This window comes from Micrasema longulum, unplaced genomic scaffold (genome assembly GCF_059751315.1).
Source record: "Micrasema longulum isolate JH-2025_06_02 unplaced genomic scaffold, ASM5975131v1 h1tg000566l, whole genome shotgun sequence".
Taxonomy (NCBI): Eukaryota; Metazoa; Arthropoda; class Insecta; order Trichoptera; family Brachycentridae; genus Micrasema; species Micrasema longulum.
In genome coordinates this window covers 404,543-425,926 of record NW_028277762.1, presented here as the reverse complement: position 1 = coordinate 425,926, position 21,384 = coordinate 404,543, and the positions used below count along the sequence as shown (strand labels likewise).

The window sequence follows — 21,384 nt, the reverse complement described above, 5'->3', positions numbered from 1 at the left end:
CTCCGACAACCTTTACAAAATATGTTAAAAATATTATTATTAACATTAAAATGTGAATTTTAAAAGTAAAAATATTTTTTAAAATGTATTTAACCCATAAGGGTTTATTAATGAAAATTTTTATTTAAAAAATATAAAAAATTATGCCTATGTTTGAACATCCACATTTCCTCAACTCTTCCGACTGTTGACTTTTGAGAAGTAAAACATCTGAAACCTTGATAATTCGGGTGAGATTTATCCGGCTGAACCAATTCACCTACTTGACAACGCAACGCCTGAAGTTAATTTTTCAATTTTTTACCAGGCAGTTAATTCAATAATGTTTCAAGATGTCCAAATGCTTGCAGACTGGCTGGATTTTCCCCTTAGGGGGTTATTCATATTATTATAATTCACAAACTCAAAACATTGTTGAATAGTGATATAATTAATGTTTAAAGTGTAAGCATTGCTTAAATTTTAATTTCCCCTATTTAAATGCATTTCTTCGTTTTATTAAGGGCCATTTATTAAAAACATCACTTGGAATATTTTTAATAAAAGCAGTTTGACTGATGATAGAACTGCTTATTATATATGAATAATTATGTAAATATCAAAATTGTACGTGTACAGTCATTTATATCTGTTTTTTTTTATTCCGTGAGTAATAAATGCATGGACTTACGTAAAACGTATCTAGAAACCTTTTCTGTAATGCTTCGTGCACCTACTTTACAGACGTTTTTTTCAAAAATCATTTTTCAAAAAAGATATTTAAATGAGTTGGAAGTAATTGAACTTTCAATGTAATTAAATAAAAATTTAAGAATATTTCGCACGCTAGAGTTTCCTGTCTTCTGTGAAATTTGTATAGACACGGTTGGCGGCAACGCACCGAAATAATTAAGATGTATTTGTTTTTCTGTTATTTCAAAGAAATATTTTTATTGTGTATGCACGTTGGTTTGAATTGTCAAATTTTTGAATGGTTTAAAGCGGGATATGGGACTGTGTGAGTACTGAAAAAACATAGTGCCGACGGCCGGCTAGTTTGAGAACACATTAAAAAAAAGTAAACTCACACGTAAATGCAAAAATACTGAAGATCTATGAATTACGAAAAACATATTAAAAGAAACAAAAATTCACCATGATAATTTTCCAAATAATTATTTCAAAAAATATATGAAAAGGTTTTTTTCTTCGAATCGTTTACACAAAAACGACTGGAGCATTTTTCTTACTCGGTACCCTTAAATCGAACCGATTTTATTTCGCGACACGATTAGAAAATGAATTGCTTTCCGTAACTTACTCTTATAAAACATTTTCCCATAAACCTACCCCCACTTAGATTTCACCCTAAGAAGTTTATGTAAATTTAGAATATGTATCAACTTAACGAGCAAATTACGCTTCAAATATTGTCTCCTGTAATTGATTCTCAGTTCATGATGAAAACATTAACTAGAAAAAAATGCTATAGGAAAACAGTCATTTGGCTCGTTAATGAAAATATAAAATTCAATGGTTCTCTTAAGATAAACGAAAATTACCCTGAAAATAAAGTTATGATTTTTATTCGCTAACAGGATACTTAAGAGCAACTTTTATTGAAAGACATCAGTGAACGGACGTGATTTTTTTATTTTAGATAAATTTATTTTTAAATACGTTTAAACTTTATTACGCGAATATATTGAACAGGCAAAGATGAATAAACTGCAATAAAAAATTCTTAAATTTCGATATTGATTACTCTCTAGTAAATAAACCATTATCCTTAAAAAAAATTGGACATACTCAAAATATTGTCAGTTAAGATTACTAAATAGTGTAAATAGAGGTATAAAAAATATAATTCTATTTGAGGTGTTGCCTAGTAGGAGAAACAATTTAGTGAGATGAATCTCACCCATATAGCAAAAGATTACAACCTTTTTACTTAACAAAAGTCAACGAATACAAACATTGAGGAAATGTGGATGTTTAAACACACGTAGAATAATAAAAGAATCAGAAAGCCTACTTAAAACTACAGTTGTTTCTGCATTTTCACCCCCAGTAGTGCTGTAAATTATCCTTGGCTCTATCTGATCGAGTTTTTATAGGGTATGCTTGGCTAAACAGTTTAGAGACTAGAAGGAATGTGTATTTGAATACACATTTTTATCGATTATTGCGCGGTATTGTCGATAACCCTGAGATTATGATGAGCATTGGTTAGTATGTTCCTGATAATTACCTAAGACAGCGTCAGCATAGATTGTTTCATATTCTGATATACAGGACTAACCTGCCGATGGTTATGCCTGTTGGAAGGGCAACCGCTATGCTGAACAACATCGCTATGGATATTGATCTGTTCCATGTATCCAAAAGGGTTTTCCGGAGCAGGATTCTCCTTCTACTTTGACATGAGTCTTTCTCATGTATTTTTTTCATTTTTATAACATGTACGTATTAAATATATGTGTGTAATGTATCTGTTATATTTAAATAAATAAAATGAATTCAATTGAGTTGAATTGAATAAATTTATAAAGATTATACCTACTCGATGGTATACGATTAAAGGTAAAGAAGTATCTGAATCAAATCTGGCTGCGTTAAAATTCGCTGTTAATAATGATGCTTTGCATGGTTTATAATTAATCAATAAAATAAATGATTAACATAATGAATAACATTTTATTTTATCTAAATATCTCAATATTATGAATTTATTACAAGAGTAGCTACGTGGAAATTTTACTAAAATAAAATAATAAATTTAAACCGCGAAATGTCACTTTGTAAGCTTGAAATCAAATTAAAATGTTAACTTTGCAATTTCACAGTGAAACATAACAAGTGAACGTGACCCTAGTTACTGGTTGTTAATAAGAAAGCTTTCCCTGAAACTCTGAAACCGCCCCCTGAAAATATCCCTACACCAGCTGCTCCACTCCCCCGCTGACTTATAATTTTCTGCACACCCCCATTTCTTCCTGTTCCATCATCGTCATCCGACGGATTTTATTGAACATACCGCCCTTGTACACTAAGCGATGTTGCGCTTTTAGCAAAGTCATATGAAAATATGACTGAGATACGCGAATTTCTTGAGCCGTATTTAACCACCATTTAAAAAAATAAATGAGGCAAGTAAACACCTTATAATATTTATAAGTTTCATCTCTACTTTGATTGTTATAACATTTTATATTAATTTTCCCACTCAAAAGGCTTTTCTTCTTCTTCTACTTCCGCTTGAAGTCATCCACTTCTAAACAAAGGCCTCCTCTATCCTTCTTTGTGCCAAATACATATATATAAAACATAAGATCATAAACAACATAAAATTCAAGAAATGTATACTTATCTAAACTAATATTATAAAAACTGAATAATGTTTGTTTGTGTTTCCTGGATGTCTCAAAAAATCGGCAATTCGACATGATTTTTGAACAAAAATTGTTGAATAAACGAAAAGTAAAATAAGCCAACATTTTTTTATCACGAAAATAAAAAAAAAATGCAAAAAAAAATATGTACATTAACAATGAGCAAAATGATTAATAATAGAAATATGGGATGCCGAAAAAAATCCATTTGAAATTGATTCTTTAAATTTCCATAGTTGACTTGATTTATCTATGTTTAATTTGTTTTGCTTTTCGTTTAAGTTTTGTAGTAAAATTTCGAATTTGTAAACATATTAACGATGCTACGTCATAATACATTATTCAAAAAGAGAGCATCATATTTTTTTATAGCAATAGTTGGAAGACCAAGCTACTTTCAATCCATAAAAAAATATTATTCTATCGGGAAAATTTTTGGTGATAATGAAACTATGCTTTCCACCTTTTATACTATTGCTGAAATCGGTTGTTTGGCGGGACAACTTCTTTAGTTATCTTGAATGCAGGACACTATTGAAACTATAGGTATAGACTGTTAGAGGTTCCAATCCTTACCTCCGCATATAAATGGATTTGTTTATGCACAATCTTAGGAAAAACAGGCTTGAAGGTACCTCGGACTTGCTACGTATGTGCATGTCTTACACTACACTATAACGTGATTTAAATTTTTCGGAAAGTTTTAAAATTTGAATCTGCGTTAACGGTCTTTTTTCATTTGTAGCGTAGTTATGAATACAGCACCGACTTCAGCGCGGCAATATTATAAAGAAGTCCCTCATTATTTCACTTGTTTAATCGACTCATTGAATCTAGGGGTAATCAGAAAGACAATTGTTGCACAATAATAAATTCTGAATCTAACGGATACGTTACTAGTACACGACTCAACGACGGAAACGCGAAAACGACATATCACGGCTCAGAGGTAGATTCAAAACTGCTGAGAAAGGCGGCTGCGTACGTGATCATCAAGGAGCCCTGCGGGGAGTAAAAAGAGAAGAGAGAGGAACGCAGCCGTGAGGTTTGCATCTAAGGAATATTTGAGACTCTTTGTTTAAATTATTCACAGGTTAAACTATTAATCAAATCAAAAATTATGTAACATTACAATAAACAAACAGTCTTATTGATAAAAGACAAAACTAATTAATTATCTGAATGAATATTCCCTAATGTTTTGCTGAAATTCTTTGACACATGCTTCATTTGATGCGGTTACGGGTGTGGTGATATTAAAACTGTTAGCCTTTCTTAGCATCGCCTCAAAAATTATTTTAAAAAAATGTTAGAAATGTCCTTGGGTTTCATTAAGATGATTTTTGGTTACTGACCAGCAACTTGGAATGTCACATTCCTGCTCCGCGCCGTCCCGAGCCTGTTGGTGGCTTCGCACCAGTACACGCCTTGGTCGGAGTCCTTCCTGGCATGAGTGGCCCTCAAGAAGAACAGCCCTCCAGCTGGCAGCAGCACCCGCCGGGCTCCGCCTGCGCCACCGGCCGCCAGGGGCGCGCCGTCCTTGTACCAGCGCACGGAGGGCGGCGGCTCGCCCTCGGCGCGACACTCCAGCGTGGCGGGTTGGTGGCGCGCCACTATGGTGTCTTTTGGCTCTTCGACCAACCGAGGAGGGAGAGGCTCGTAACCTAAAACGAGAGTGATTCAAAATGAAGATTTGGGATTTATTTTTTGAAATGTCGAATGTGATAATAAATTTGGAGAAATTATTGTTACAAGTCTGCGAACAGTTAAAATTTTGTTTCGTTCGGTTTTTTAACTTTTTTTTACGATGTTTTGAAAAATTACAAAAAAACTTTATCTTTCTTTCACTTTCGGTATGAAGTACTCGCACTTCAGCGGACTCATTTTTAATATCAACATCTTCCAGTAACCAAAAACAGACTAATGAAAAAAATTGGATTGTTGGTTAATGTAATTAATTAGTTAATTCAGTATTTTTTTCTATAGAAAAAAAACAAATAACCATACCAGTAGTGTAAAGAATAAGCAAAATGATAATTTACTTGCACAATTTTTTGAATCTTAAAAAAAACATAAGAAAATACTTAGTTCTTTTTATTCACTATAATATTAAAATTTTCAGACCATTTCCTAAAGTCGTAAATAACTTGTGCTGGAAAAATGGAAATCGAGTAATGTTAACCAGGGATTTGAACCTCGGACCTTTAGCTTGTGAGTCCACAATACTGTCAGGGGACCAAAACCCGGTTTGAATTACATCATAGTTATATCTAAGAGACGCAAAAACCTAACGGTTGACAAAATTCTCTTTTTTGGGAAAAAATGTTATATTTTTAAAAGCAATTTTTAAACACGTGCATCTCACGTTATACATATATTTCAAAGTTAACATTTAAAGAATAATTAATTACTCTACTGGCAAGAACTTATGAAGCCATTGCGAAGTTTATGTATTTTCATAGCTTATTTATTTTTATTTTATTTGTGTGTAAATTTATTAAGATTTGTATATTGGTTATAACACATTAATTTAAAAAAATATACTTAGCCTTAATTTATTCGCACATTATTAAAATTATTTATCTCTATCTAACATACAAAATGAATTTCGATTATGATCTATAAACGATCACTTGATTGAAAATTATCTTGTTTTAATAAGAAAAAATGAACAATATTTTAAATTTTCCCAAATTTTTGTAAACAAGAATTGGATTTAACCCTCTAAAGAGCTGTTAAAATGAACATATTACAACAGAGATGAAAAATGTTTTAGATAAAGGAATCAAGGCATCTTTAGGGCTTATGATCTGTCATTGGCCGGTGTAAGTAGGTTCAAGTGGGTGAGCAACAGATGGAAGAAATAAAGGAATACAGATGTTCAAATATAGGCAAAATGGTGAATGTTACACAGCGTGTAAAGTGGCCACTTAAACCAGACAATGACAGGTCATAAACTCTGTAGTCACCTAGACTTCTATATTTCCTTCTATAAAATATACTCCATGTGTGGTAATATGTTAAGAAGAAATCATTAAAAACGAGATTAAAAAACTCTTCTTGCCACTGTCTCGCATAGAAACCAAATAAATTTAATCTCCAACCAAAAAAATTGATCTCGGTTATTTTCTTGTATACGAATATAAAATATAAAACAAGTTTGGCGTTTTTCTGGGTTATTATGCCATGTTTTAATACTCATTATAGCCGACGTTTTGGACAGCGTCACAGCGTCTACCATCTGGGCTGATGTTATTTTATTTTCCTAATAAATATCTACGAACTTTAACAAATACTTTGTCTATGAAAGTTTGAGACGTACTCGTACGGTGGCATCCGTGGTGTAGTGGTCAAAACACGCACGGTTACGGGTTCAATTTCCGGTGAGAACATAAAAAAAGAATTTGTTTTTTTTTTAGTCTGGGTGTTCTGCGCTATAATTCGTGAGGTCTCCTGGCCTGTTGGTGCACAATGTTTTTTTAAAAAGACGTTTGTAAGTAAAATTGTTTCAAAAATTGTTTTAGGTACGGCGAGTTTCTTGTGTTTGACATGTCACGGAGATTTGCCGCCCGTGAAGCCTTTCACTCGTAATATTGGGACTCCCGGGTGTGCTGCCACTGTAGAATATAATATTATACCGACGTATATGCCCCCACCACTATATTTCATCCAACGGGACTTTACCGAACATCTAGCTTTGATATCGTATAACATGGGTTAGAAAATGGTACAGTATCTCGTGAAGTTTATTGCACAACAATTATTGTGCCAAATTTTAGACCATTTGAAATAGTAAGCATGCGCAATACATCGATATTTTCAGCGCCATGACAGATAACGGGCAGTTTCATGGTTGACAAAAGAAGCAATTTAAAAAAAACTATGAATCGGTTTCAAGTGTTTTCAACTTTTTCATGTCTGAATCAACATCGGGTTTCTAAAACAACTATGAGGTAAACTTACTTAGCCGTCGAGTGTTTTTTAACCGTATTTTGACTTACGCCTTAAGGCCGTAGTCTGGTGAAAAGCACGCAAAATTAGGAAATCATACGATTTTGCCATTTTAAATGGAATGTTTTTTTTAAAAAACACAACAGTAAAAAATATAAAAAATACATAAATTAGATAAAAACGAAATGGGCAGATCCGAAAACGATAAGGGCAGGTTTGAAGGTCATTTAAACGTTAATTAGATGTTGTTATAAATTAAATATTACAACCAGAATTATCTTTAAAAATAAAAAAAAATGCAATTCTATAAAAAAAAGTTTCAACTAAAATACTTTAATATATTTTTTTAAAGTATTACCGGAGGCATAATTTTACACAGAAATAAAGGAAAATGTCCCAAAAATGTACGTGTTTTAAAATGTTTTTATTTCTTTTCAAAAAACAAAAATTAAAATTTTGCTTCGGCCACTTTCATGTTCAATTTATTATTTTTAAATTATACAAATTTTAGTTCAATACCTACTTAGTATTTATTGAAATCCCAAATTCTAAGTTTAATCTAAATTTGAAATGGCGTAATCTGCCGGTCTTAAAGTAATTATCTTTTAGTTACATATATTTTTTAAGTATATTTTATAACAGAAATTCCTTTTAAAAATATTGTATTTGTCTAATTTATGTTTTTTAATTTTTTCTATTGCGCGATTAAAAAAACATTCGTTTTAAAGTGGCAAAATCGCATGATTTCCTAATTTTGCGTTCATTTTACCAGACTACAGCCTTAAGCATAAAACTGATCATCATTTAGTCTTTATGTATTTAACAAATGATCGCCGATACCTGCGATTGTAACAAAAAAGTATTCATTATCATCATCATTCCCTTTCAACACCTAATGGTGCATGGGGCACTGCATTAATAAGTTGTGTTCATAGTTATTTAATTAATGACACACAAACGTGCTAAATAATTTCACTTGAAATAAAGTGCGACCACCGATGAAGCAAGTCATCATTTTATATCGAATACAATACGGTATAATTTTAAAGACATAAAAGCGACGTCCTGCAGTACATTCACGCTATAGAGACATGTACAAAGGAACGTGGCCCATAAAAAGATCACAGGACGTGGTAACACCCAATCAGTCGATCAGTGAACCCCAATGCAGCTTGTTCAAAACCTCATTGCCGCAACATTGCGCTGCATCATTTATTTGCCATGTGTTACAACCTTGTGTCTTCTGTTAATCTCTAACTGGGGTGGGAGCTCTAACCCTCAGCAACCTAATTCTACTGGTATACGAATTGCAGCCTATGTTGATCATTTTTGTGACATGAAGGTAAGATGACAAGTTTTACGTTTCAGGTGCCAGTCAGGTACTTTGAAATATTCTAGTGTTAAAACACCCTTTGAAATATAAATTTTATGTCAAAAATGTCGGGAATTGAACTTAAAACCTCTTGCGTGGCAGGCAAATACGCTGACTACTGCACATTGTATTTTGTTAATTGATTTATTTATTTATTCATGCAAATATAGATAAGACAAAAAAATAATACGTATGCCTAACTCTATGAGGCCAAGAGCCTTGTTTAGAGTTGGGATACGATATAATGGGATATAAAAACATACATTTGTGTAAACTGACATAAACATACATTCACGTTAACTGCAATGGTCTTTTACTTTAGACAATATGTAAATTTGTACAACTCTCCTGAAAATGACTTTCGTTTTCGAGAACTGAATATGTTTATCTAGAACATCAAATACTTATGGTGCCATAAAAAATATTTCTCTGATTAAATGCGTACATGTTCTTAGTATTAAATTATTCGAATTACAGGAAATCCTCTCTTGTAACCGCATGACCAAAAAATGTGTTAATGACTGATTGAAAAAAAAATCTTATGTCAAGTACCTTCATAAATTGAAACAATATCTCAGAGAGGAAAATTGGAGGACATCAAAGCATCACTCCGAGTAATAATTTTTGAACATTTTTGCAATCTCATTTGCCAACTATACCGTAGGTAGTCACTGACTGGAAAATAATAAATTACACAGTTCCCTAAGTGCCAATGTTCAAGATGTTCCTATATGAGCAGATTACACAACACAGGGTTCTTAATCTGGAAACTAGCGATTGAACCTGTAGCTGAATATGCTTGTCCCCTTTATATCTAGAGGTACTGCAACCATCTTCGAATTTTCACTTAAAAGGAAAGTGTTCTTCTATTGGTGGCGACCGTTTATTTACAACTAAAGAAATGTCTATCGGATATAAAAAAAAGTTTTTAAATGCTCTTCTTGATACTTGGCAATCGCGATAGGAATCTTTCCCTTCAGGGAGGGTTATCTTTTTTTTCCTTCAATCAGTCTGGGTGTATTTTTTTTTTGGGCTATCCCCAATCACTGGACTATGCAGTTTTTATCAGGTCATGGTAAATTTACAGACAAAATTGATTGTTTAAATATTATAAATACGGATATCCTAATCAAGCATCTGAACACATCCTGTGGTCTTGTTCTTTTCTCCCTCTCTACGATTACCGAATTGAGTTTCTCGCTACTATCCGTAGCCTTCTAATAGATCCTGTTGGATTTACAGATCTGGTGGCTTCTAAAAATAATTTTGAGGCTTCTAAAAAGTTTTGTTACAATTTAGGTGAATCAGTCAGTGAAAAATTCATTAACCTCTTTATTCAATCCCATAAAATGCTAATTATTTACTTTTGTATACCAGAATACAGAGAGCACCTTTGAGCAGTTTTTCTCGTTCGACAACGAGATTTTTTTTCTGTGTATGTGGTCACTGCCTAGGAGACTTATGTCCTCAGATGCAGTGTGCGGTACGTGGTGGACAAGCTGTAACTGAATGTGATGACGATTGTGTTTTTTAAAAATAAAATTAATAATGATGATTGTATTTTTTTAAACACCAATGATTTTTTTTCACGACGAACATAAGTGATATGAGTTCGTTGTTCGCAATAAATTCCCACGTACAAGAAAATGAGAATATATCACAACAGATAGCTTTTATTATTTTGTTGGTCTCATTTCTTCTTTTTTTTCCTCCTACAACATATTGCAAGTTCTCTTCTGCCCCCACATCACATCCCTTGGGATCGATTACAAATTAGTTATCTCTCTTTGTGCCGTAAAATCTACCAATCCCAAACGTTTTCTTCAAACGCGAAATAAGGAAACAAAATGTATTTTTAGAAAAATCTATTTTAGAACAGTCATGCAGATCATTTAAGAAAGGGAAATATCGAATTCTCCGCATTTAAAGATATTTTTGCTTAATTATTTCCATGTATTGCATTTTCATCTTTCATATAAAAATGGAAAAAACCGTAGGTATATTCTCATATTTATTTGTATGTTCAGTTATGTATATATTGGTAACGCATTGGGCTACCTACCTGGGCTTATATATCAGTGAAAAGTTGATATTTTTCTTCAATTTCATTTACAAAGTAAATTTTATTAATCTGTATGAAAAAAAAAATTACATACATTTTTAGCTAAACAAGTTCAATTACAGGTAGCTGATGAAGATACTCAATTTTTTTTTGCTTGTTTTCGTAAATAAATATTGATTTTACTTTATAGTTAATTGATATGTGCCAATGTTTGTAATCACGGCCTTGAGGTTCTGTAGTCGATTATCGATAAGGTCGACATGAAATATGTATTAAAAATTGTGTTTTTTTAACAAAAAATTGTCTTTGGTGTACTTGAAGCGTAAGGCTGGTCATTAACTTTCATGTGAAATGATAAAACGCCGCATTTAGTGTTCAAAATTTATCTCCAACTGGGTGGAAATAAAAGTAAAAATAAATAAAACATTCAAGGAAAAATGATTGCCGAAAAAAAAAACGTGTTTACTGAATTAAAAAAATTGTAGTTTTTATACTTAACTTATAGGAAAAAAATTGGTATTTAACTAAATTTAACTTATCCTTAACTAACCTAACTTCGAATAAAAAAAATAAACACGATTTAGCCGCGACATTTTCGTGCTTAAAATAACCGTCTTTTTATAATTCCGAATAAAATATTTTAGATAAAAAATAATAAAAGAATTCTTATATTCTTGGATTAATTAATTGCTCTTAATTCGCTGTGGACATAATATCATACTGAGACATCCATTTATACCCCATATATGTCCGCAGGTTTTTAGAATGATTCATGGTTACCTTAGTTAATCGTGATAACTTAGTCAGCGAGCTTAGACTCCATTTTTTGTTTAAATCTCGTCTCCGACTCATTACTTGCAGAAAAAGCCAAAATGTATTCCTTTTTAGTTTATAATGCTTTCTATTTTCATTCAAAATAAAGCATTTTGAAAAAAAAAACAAATATTGTTCGTTGCTGACGCAATATTTATATTGTAATAATATTGACAGCTAGCGTTGCAATGGTAAAAAATAAATGAAATGCCCCGCGGCTTTTGGTTCTGCCGCGTTCAAAAGTCTAGCTTTTCCGTTGAGCTATCTTAATTCATTCAACGAATGACCACGCCATTTGATTGAATGCCGGCATTTTATAAACTGGCTAGCCGCCCGATTGAATGGGTAATTTATCTATTTTGCGGCGAAACATACATATCAATGTTCCTTACAACAAATTGATGTATAAACAGTCAAAATGAAGTTTTGAAGAAACACAAAAATGATATTAATAAATTGTACCCGTAAAACACATTGAAAAGCTTTTCACAAAATACTCTGACTTCATATTTTAGCAACATTTTGTTATGACAATAAATTATCAATCACATATCTCCGAATATTTCAACAATATCCTTAGTCTGCTCAATATCTTTAATCTCTTTGAAATATGAGAATGTAGACATCAGAAACTATAAAAAAAACATCCCCACACACAGCGTTCTCTCCTTCTACAGTGAATATGTTATATGTTTGTATATATGCCAGACGTCTGCGGTTTAACTTACTCATCCTGCCAAGATTTGCTCTTATCGACTCGAGTATCAACAGTTCTACTTGAATCGAAGCCAATTCTTTACTTTTACAATTAAATGATTAAAATCTTAGAACTCCATCCGCCATTTTCCAAGACCACGCTTGCCCACATTGCTCGGTGAAGTGCAGTTTAAACAGAATTAGACTAGTGCATTTATCTGTCGGAATAATAGTTGATAGGAAAGATCTAAAGATCAATTGATCAATCAATTGCGAGTCTTCTCAAATGCTCGGTTTTGTTTATATAATGTTTATTATAATCAATTAAAATAAAAATAAAAATACTTGTTGGTAATTTTTTTTTTCTTTTTAATTAGGTATGATAAAAACAAAAAAATGTTTATTTGATTTTTTTTTAACTATGTCCAAATATTTGAAAATAAGAAAATAAGAAAAAAAAAAGAAAATAAGATCTTTTTACTCTTCTGTTGCCTCCGTGGAGTTGTGCTTAAGACACTTGACTAACACACGAAAGGTTTCGTATTCGATTCCCGGTAAGAACAACAAAATTAAAAAATGTTATTTTTCTCTAGCCTCGGTGTACTGTGCTGTAATTCACTACTGTTATTTGGCCTCCTGGACTGATGTGGTGCAAAAAAACGATATTTGTCTTCCAAGAAGATTAATTCTATGGATCAGTCTATAAACATACTCAATATACTGCCTTTTAGGCATACTCAATATATTGCCTTTTCAGTCTTTAGGTGTATGTATTTCGGTTAAATAATCAAAAAAATGTCGTTTCTCTAATTTGTTTATAAATCAATGGTTCGGACCAACTCTCTCAACAACAAATGTATTTATCTACCTATCTATATTCGCCCGACTTGTTATTTCCTAGAGCAGCTTTACGCAACAATAATAACGCGTGTGTTGCCTGTCAAAAAACGCATTTAATTCAGTACTAAACTAACATCAGCATGTTAGTAGAGTTAGTAGTTAGTTAAATAGGCAACCTTTCCCTTCAACAATACAATTCACTCTCTAAATGTTCATTTCTGAACACCTCATCCAGCCCGCAACATTTATTCATTATAATTCTCAATCGATAAAATTTCAAAACAGAAATGATTTTTTAAGCAATTTTATTTATTTATTATAACTTATAGAGCCCACTTTTGTAAAAATCACCTCAAGATTGCTGTACAATAAGCCTCCCAACACGCCTAGCAGCTACAGAGCGCATATGCGGTTGAGATTCTAGTTCTACATTTCCATTAAGATTAAATTTAAATAATTATGTAAGAGCTAAATAACAACATGTCTTGCAGCTACATAGCGCGTGGACGTTAAAAAATCTAGCCTTTATTCACACTGCATATAAAAATAAGTAAAATAGGTTTAAAATTTATAAAAAATCGTTAGCAAAAAGAATCTATATTACATATCCTGCAGCTACAGAGCGGATGGACGGTTAAAAATGTAGACCCTGTTTACAGTTCAAGTTCAATTTCGATATAATATAAAAGCTAGCATCACAAAAAGTCTTGCAGATACAAAACGCAATGAGGAGTAGAATTTCAGCAACATGAAAAATATTTTTTAAAGTTCACTACAAAAAACGCCAGGATAGACGTGTGTGGCGGTCCATTCTATCTACCTACCCCTACGGCAAATAGCGTGATGGTAGTTTTATTTTAATTTATTTATATATACTTATTATCAAAATATAATTTAACGTTCACTTTGTCCAGCTAACAAGAGTAGATACAGTACATACATTTCGTTTTTGACATCCAGTAAGAATCTCCAATCCGTGGCATGCATCAAATTTTCTGACTCCCTACGACCAATGTCATGAAAAGGCAAGGTCAACACCTTCCGCAACTTGACAATCACGATTCTGGTAAAAGGTCATGGACCTTTTTGCCTACGTAATAGTGTTGTCTCGATGCCAGAACAGTGTTAACTCCTTCACTTAGTATCAGATCCCTATGAGAGTAGCTTGTATTATCATTGTGGTTGACGCTTGGGTAAATGTCTCTTTTGATGTGTGTAACCACTACTGTTCTCAATATATACTGTTGAATAATATTCAGTACTCTAAATTATTTGAAGAGCAAGTCACTTGAATAACATAATAACTAAATAATTCGGATTAAAGGTATCTGTGCAATTGCTAGTTGTTGTTGTTGTTGTACAAAAAAATATTTATAAGTCATACACAGAGCAAAGAACTAGCACAAAAATGATATATAATGAAATATTTGTTTTGCATATTTTTAAAAGCAAGATTGCGATACATATTTCCTAATTTTTTTGTTTTTTTTTCGTGCAAAATGTTACATCACTAATTTATAATATTTAAAAAAAAACACTTGAAATAAGCAGAACGGAATCCACGCAATAACAAATAATATATACAAACTGTTTCAAACACAATAAATGGTCAAATGTTCATAAAGTTACACTCAAAATATTTTTTGTAATGTGTTCATGTTTGAGTTGTAAGAAATATGTGTTGAAAGCTAAAAGTTCGGTACTAGGGCGGGTACCGAGGCATGTAATGCACTCGAAGCTCCTGTGAAGTCTCTACTCGGCTCACGCGCGGGCGACTCACAGAACACTTCTGTATGGAATAAATGTGGCGAACAGCCAGATATGAGGTGCTACAGAGAGCTACACAGACCAAGCCACGTGCTATGAGATTGAGGAAAATTTTTATTTAGAGGCATTGTTGCGGAAAATCCGATGTGTTTTGTGGAAAAACCGAGCATTGTTTTACACGATCAAAATGTTCCAGCCATGCTGAAATCATTTTGATGAATTTGAAATTCATAAAAGAGTTTTATTTTTAACGCCATTTGTATGTTTCATTCATATTGATCATTACCGTTTTAGGTTTACATATAAACACATATTGAGATCTGTTGCTGGCTAGTTTAGATTGCGGCTTTACAAACGGTACACTTTTATTTGTAATATGTTTGAACATCCGCATTATTTTATTTGTGTGCAAATAACCTAGTAATATCATTTAATAAATCAAAGAAACGTTCATGACTGCCACTATTTGAAATATGTATTTTGTATTTTAAAATATTGTTTAATACTACTTTTGAGAATATACAGCGATGTTCTTGGAGCAGATCCTCGGCTTATTAACTTGAATTCTACTCTAACTTGACATAATGCATAATAGTAAAAATGATAATAATAAATTTTATTTCAGTAAAATAACTGAATAGTGCAGAGCCAATTCTACCGTATAAAAAAAACATATTTAATTTTAATATAACAACGTAGAGATAACATGTAACAATATGTGTAATATATTAATGAAAAATAAAGATTGAAAAATAAAAAAAGCACCAAACAAAATTAATAAAAATAAGATATGCTAAAGTTAGAATGTGTCAAATATTTTTGTATAAATATAACCATTTTTTATACCTACGACAATTATTTCTGTGTCCAACATAAAAGTGGATCAAAAGTTGTTCGTACGTATTTAAAAATATTTTTTTTTCTATGAATAGACAAAGTTATAATGAACAATCATCATCATCTTAATTTGATTCTAATTCTTCTGATGGCTGTCCTGTTTTCGTGATATCAAACGGTACACATCTTCTTAAAGAATCAGCGAATGCAGTCGAGATATTTTTAACAATGCACTATTATCGTTGGAAGATCCAACAATTTAAAAAAAGTAAGTGATTTTCAATTTGTGTTTATCTCATGCCCCCTTTAAAACCAACAAAAACCCAAATTGTACTTGTTGGTAGTAAACAAATGTATTCAGAAGTGAATTTTTCCACATTTCCTCTTTTCAAAATAGATGGTACAGAAATTCCATTCACGACTTCAGTAAAAAACTAAGGTATTATCATTCAAAAGCATTTAGGGTGGCACGATCAGGCTAACAAAGTTAAAGTTAAAAAAGAACAACAACTGGTAAAGGTGAAATATTCTAAGTAACTTGGATGCAAATAAAGTGAAAATGAGGATATTGATATACTTATGAACTTTAATGCCGTATAGAGCATGCTGGATCTACGTTTGTCAAGACATAAAGGTTATCCACACATGATATTAATCGTGATTCCCTAATACGCATGGTGCGGAGTTATGTGTTTTCTTTGTTTATGTATAGAATGGAGGCTAAGATCCTTAGCAAAAAAAACCGAACGAATTAAAAGTCTTTGAGATATGGGTGTCTAAAAGAACCCTCAAAATTCAGTGAGTGGATAGAGTATAAATTGAAAACGTAATGAGTAGGATGAAAAATTGAATAAAAACTATTAATATCCAAAAATTGCAGTATTTCGGACCCATCATAAAATATACAGGGAAATAAATAAACTGACACCTTATTATTAAAAGTGAAATAAATAGCAGAAGCGGGTATGAAAGAAGAAAAACTTCCTGGCTGAAGAACTTTCGGTAAGCTTTTCCGCGCAGTCGTAAATAAAATAATGCTTGCCAACATGCTCTAAGACGTCCGATAATGGGCGTGCATCTGAAAAAGTGTTTTTTATGTTCAAACAAACGAGAAATGAAGTACTGTGTGTGAAATAGAACAGGAATCGTGGACAAATGTTTATGACTCCATAATATACACTCTCGGGAAATAACCTTTAAATGGGAATCGAGTGGAGATAAGTTCGCCTCGTGGTGTAGTGGTAAGAGTATTCGCTAGCCGTACTTGAAGTCAATATAAAGTTACGTTTTTAAAGGTGATTTACAGTGCATAATTTAATTATTCCAGGGCCCTGACTACAATGGGAAATAAAGAGTTATCTTTTATTGTGTTTGTTTAAAAATAAAAATTTATTATTATATTTAACCTTTTGTAGAAAAATATTGATTCAATATTCGGGGGTTTATTGTCAAATCGTAATTTCTACTAATCTATCAATTAAACACAAGTGTTATTTTTATAATTCAAGTTTCAAAGTGTTTTCAATAGTAAATAAATTTTTAAAAAAACGAAAGATACACGAAAAATATATATTTATTAAAATGCACAATATACAGTACGTCTGCCAATTACAATATACATAAACTATATAATTGGGTATCAACAAATACATGACAAAAAAAGCACAATAGATTATTACGGTTAGTAAAAATAATATAAAACAAAGACGAATGAGTCACTAATACAGATTATGATACAAAGTTATAAAACAGGTAATCCCATCATGGAAAAGAAGCACCTATCTTGGTAGGCTGTTTAACAAACCAATCATTATCTCCACAGGCATCAACAACGGTAAATTTGTCCTGCATTCTGGAAAAACAAATAGTCTGTGTTGCCTAGCTCTTAAAATGTTGATCAATACATATAATTTTATGCGCTATATAAAATTTTGGGATTTTAAACTAACCCGTTTGGAAGACTTAAGGCTATCATAAGCAAGGCAATGCTCCTTCTGGCCTGCAAACTTGTGATACCAACGATACCGAAAAGTAAAATGATGAGTACTGCAATGGGTAGTATCCATGCTCTCTCATCATCACATTGGAAGATGAATGACTCACATTGATAATGTGACTATAAATAGTCAATGCGGTGTCAAAGGTTACTCTGAGATCCTTGGTTTCCAAGCTATGCTTAAAAGCAACATCAGCTATTTAATAGTTATAATACAAAGTATAATAATTTCCAGTAAAACACATCACCATGCACGTTTCAATATTAAAATTTAGTTAATTATCCTGTCCCTATTTAATAATATAGTTGATATTCTGTTGCATTATTGCCCAGTCGTTAACGGAAAGAATAAAAAAGTAAAACCTTTAATCATCAGCGTAAAGCAAAACTTCGGAAAATCTAATGCCTATTTATTTATTTATTTGTTCATTAAAAATTACACTAGTTTAAATACAAATGAACTTTTTACGGCCTTTTAGGCTATGCCCGTGTCAAGACATAATAATTAACAATAAAAATACAAAGTAAAATTAATTAGAATAAATTATAACGACATGTGATGCAATAGAATAACAATCTAAAAAAACCAGGTATAACTAATAAATAATAAAATTCCAAAGAATACAATGTAAAAAAGATAACCAAAAATATTTTTTAAAATACAAATTATACAAATTAAGATTCAAACATAATCAAATATAAAAAATAATAGTATCATTAAAATCAACAAAACAATAGTAAAACATAGTAGTATTAAAAAAAATAATAATAGTATCATTGAAATCGACAGAAAAAGAATGTATATATAAAAACATAATTGAAATGATAATTGAGATATGTTTTCTAGAAACTCACTCAATACTATAGTTAGAAAAAGAAGAAAAAGGAGTAATAAATACTATGCCAAATAAAAGAACATACTAAATTAAGTAATACAAAAATACACAATTAAAAAACATAAAAATATTAAGATATATAGAAAGCAAATAAAAGTAAAAGTATGGAAGGAAAGCAGATTGGTAAATTTTTGCTAATTGCCAATCTCGAACTTTAAAAAAATTGACCACCTCGTCCCTATCGATGTGCAGCAACCAATTGAAAACATTTTTCTTAAATTCATTGACACTTGTGGAGTTCTTTATGGCTGCCGGAAGTTGATTAAAAAATTTCGGAGCCAGGAAGGTAAAGTTTATTTGAACTAGCTTCAAGTGAGTGGTTGGGCCAATATAATTAATCCTTCCCACTGATCGCGTCTGTACATTTTGCTGTGTCCTGACTTTATTTACAGATTTTCATAATTTCCCAAGTGTCCCTTTAACAAATAGCTGTCGCATATTTATATCATTTGTAAATAAACAAAACAGTAGCGGCCCTAAATTTGAGCCCTGTGGTACTCCTCACCAAGTAGAAAAATTCTTGAATTTTTAACAAACTGTTGCCTATTATACAAATAACTGGCTAAAAAAATATTATGGAGTTGGAAAATCCTAGTATTTTCATTTTTTTTAGTAGAATCAAGTGTATATGTATATTTATATTGATATATATATATTTAAACAAATCAAACTATTTATATAATTAAAAAAAAAATCTGTACCAAAACATATTCATTTACAGGTTACAGGGGACGATACTTTGAATCAAATTTCAATTCAAATTACATTTAAAAATTACTAGCAATATTCACATAGACATATACGAAACATTATATTACTTGGCTATGTAAGCACTATGTAATCTTTATTAAATATTTATACCATGTATTATGTACTTCTTTTGTCATCATTATGTTAATTAATTAAAGTATTTATTTTACAAAATAAAATAAAAATTGAATTAACAAACGTCATTTTTGTATTTGCATAACATTTTAAGGATTTTTATTTTAAAAAGGCTTGTGCGTTTCCACAGAATATTCTTTCGTTTTTATTCCCGTTTGAATGTGCACATTCCCACCCCTTCCTGCGCCGGTTCTTTAGCCCAGGATCTAAGCTGCACCTAATTTAGTGGACGGTTACGTGTCTGGAATACACTAACACAGCCTGAATTTGTACAGTGAAAGGTTGCCACATAAAAAAAGTTAGTAAATTTACTCGTAAACCAACCCTTTTTACGCCAATAAACTTAATAAAACGAAAACTGGTGTTTACGATAATTTAGTTAAAAACATAGTTTTCAATTTACAAAAAAACACACAAATTATCGCTTAATCACACCACTCTACTATTGCAAAAGGATAAGGCTTTTTCCACATTCAAATATAATATTTTGTTTTATCATGCACGTACGCCGATTATTCCAACATTTGATATTCTCATCTTGAAATAATTTTTTTGATTTTTCGGTCTTCCTCGTTTACAATATACATCAACATTTGCAACGTCAATTTTTTTGTAGTTATTTCCCTCTTTATTATGTTTGCACGTTTTTTTAATGTCTTTAAATATCCTAAATAAATTACGACCTTCCACAATTTTTTATAATGTTCCCCTTTCACGTGGTTCGGTGCAATCAAAAAGTTCGAAAACGCGGGACTAATTTTTCTAGATAAAACACATTTTTAAAAGTTTCACAAGAAATCACATTAGAAAACTTAAGTTTGTATAAATTATATGTACAATTAAAAATTATATTTGCACCACAGCAAGCAGGTTAAAAAAAACATATTTTATTTTTACGATCTCACCAAAAATTTTACACAAAAATCTTCGTGCGTGAAGCAAGCGACTTGGACACAAAAGCACGGAGGCCAACAATTTGGACAAAACGATAAAAATCGATTTTTAATATTTTTTTTGGCATAAAATACGAAAGCACGTGTGAATAAGTTAGCAACTTTGTCATTTTTTTAATAAGTTAATTGTAAAGTATTCTCAATACAGGTAACCCCAGTGAAAAAATATTTAAAAAAAGTATAAATGATTTAAAAAAAAACGGGATACTTGCTTGAAGTACGAGTATTTGAAAATCAAGTCGAAATAGTACGCAAACCGAGTTTTCGACTTCTGATCTTATCGAAAATATAGTAAAGGACTACTTCACTAATTATTTGAATTTCGTTAAATGACAGATAAAATAAATACAATTAGGTTTATACGTTTGATCAAATTAATTTTACAAAAATTAGGTCATAGAAAAAAATGTGCAATAGGTCGTTGGTAAATTATAAAATTTCACAAAAAAAAATTAACAGGTGAATCACGATAAAGTGTAACCCTGTTGAAAATATCAAGGGTGAGGAACGATGGCTTCAGGGGTGATATGGATTGATTCTGAGTAAACGAACCGTTTCTGAGGGGGTGTGCAGTGTGCTGTATACTACCTGTGTTTCAAGGGTGATTCTTTACCCCATGCCGATAGAGAAGAATTATGATTTATACTTGACTGTTGAATTTTTTTATCAAATAACGCGAATTATGTTTTTAAGCGTTATGTTGTAAGAATTATAAGATGGAAGTATTAATAAATCAAAAGTCTCGTTTTCGATTCAACTTATATTTTAATTCCTTCATTTTTACTCAGGTTAAAAATATACACGTTATAAAAACTGTATTTTTTCAGTTAAGTGCACAAGCGTATTTATTTATATTTGAGCTGATAATATTATACAATCAGTGCAATGTGATTTTGCCTTTGTTTAACTTTGTATTTTGTTACCAATGATCTTTAAAAATACAAA

At 31.4% G+C, this 21,384-nt stretch overlaps 1 protein-coding gene across 1 annotated transcript in view; it reads right to left on the bottom strand.

Annotated features, from left to right (window-relative positions):
• Nucleotides 1-21,384, bottom strand: part of LOC148280583 (roundabout homolog 2-like) — a 62,273-nt gene that overhangs the window by 18,617 nt on the left and 22,272 nt on the right. Inside the window, exon 2 of the mRNA XM_088228160.1 lies at nt 4,727-5,035. Coding sequence (XP_088084286.1) covers nt 4,727-5,035 — 309 coding nt within the window. The remainder of the gene's footprint in view (nt 1-4,726; nt 5,036-21,384) is intronic.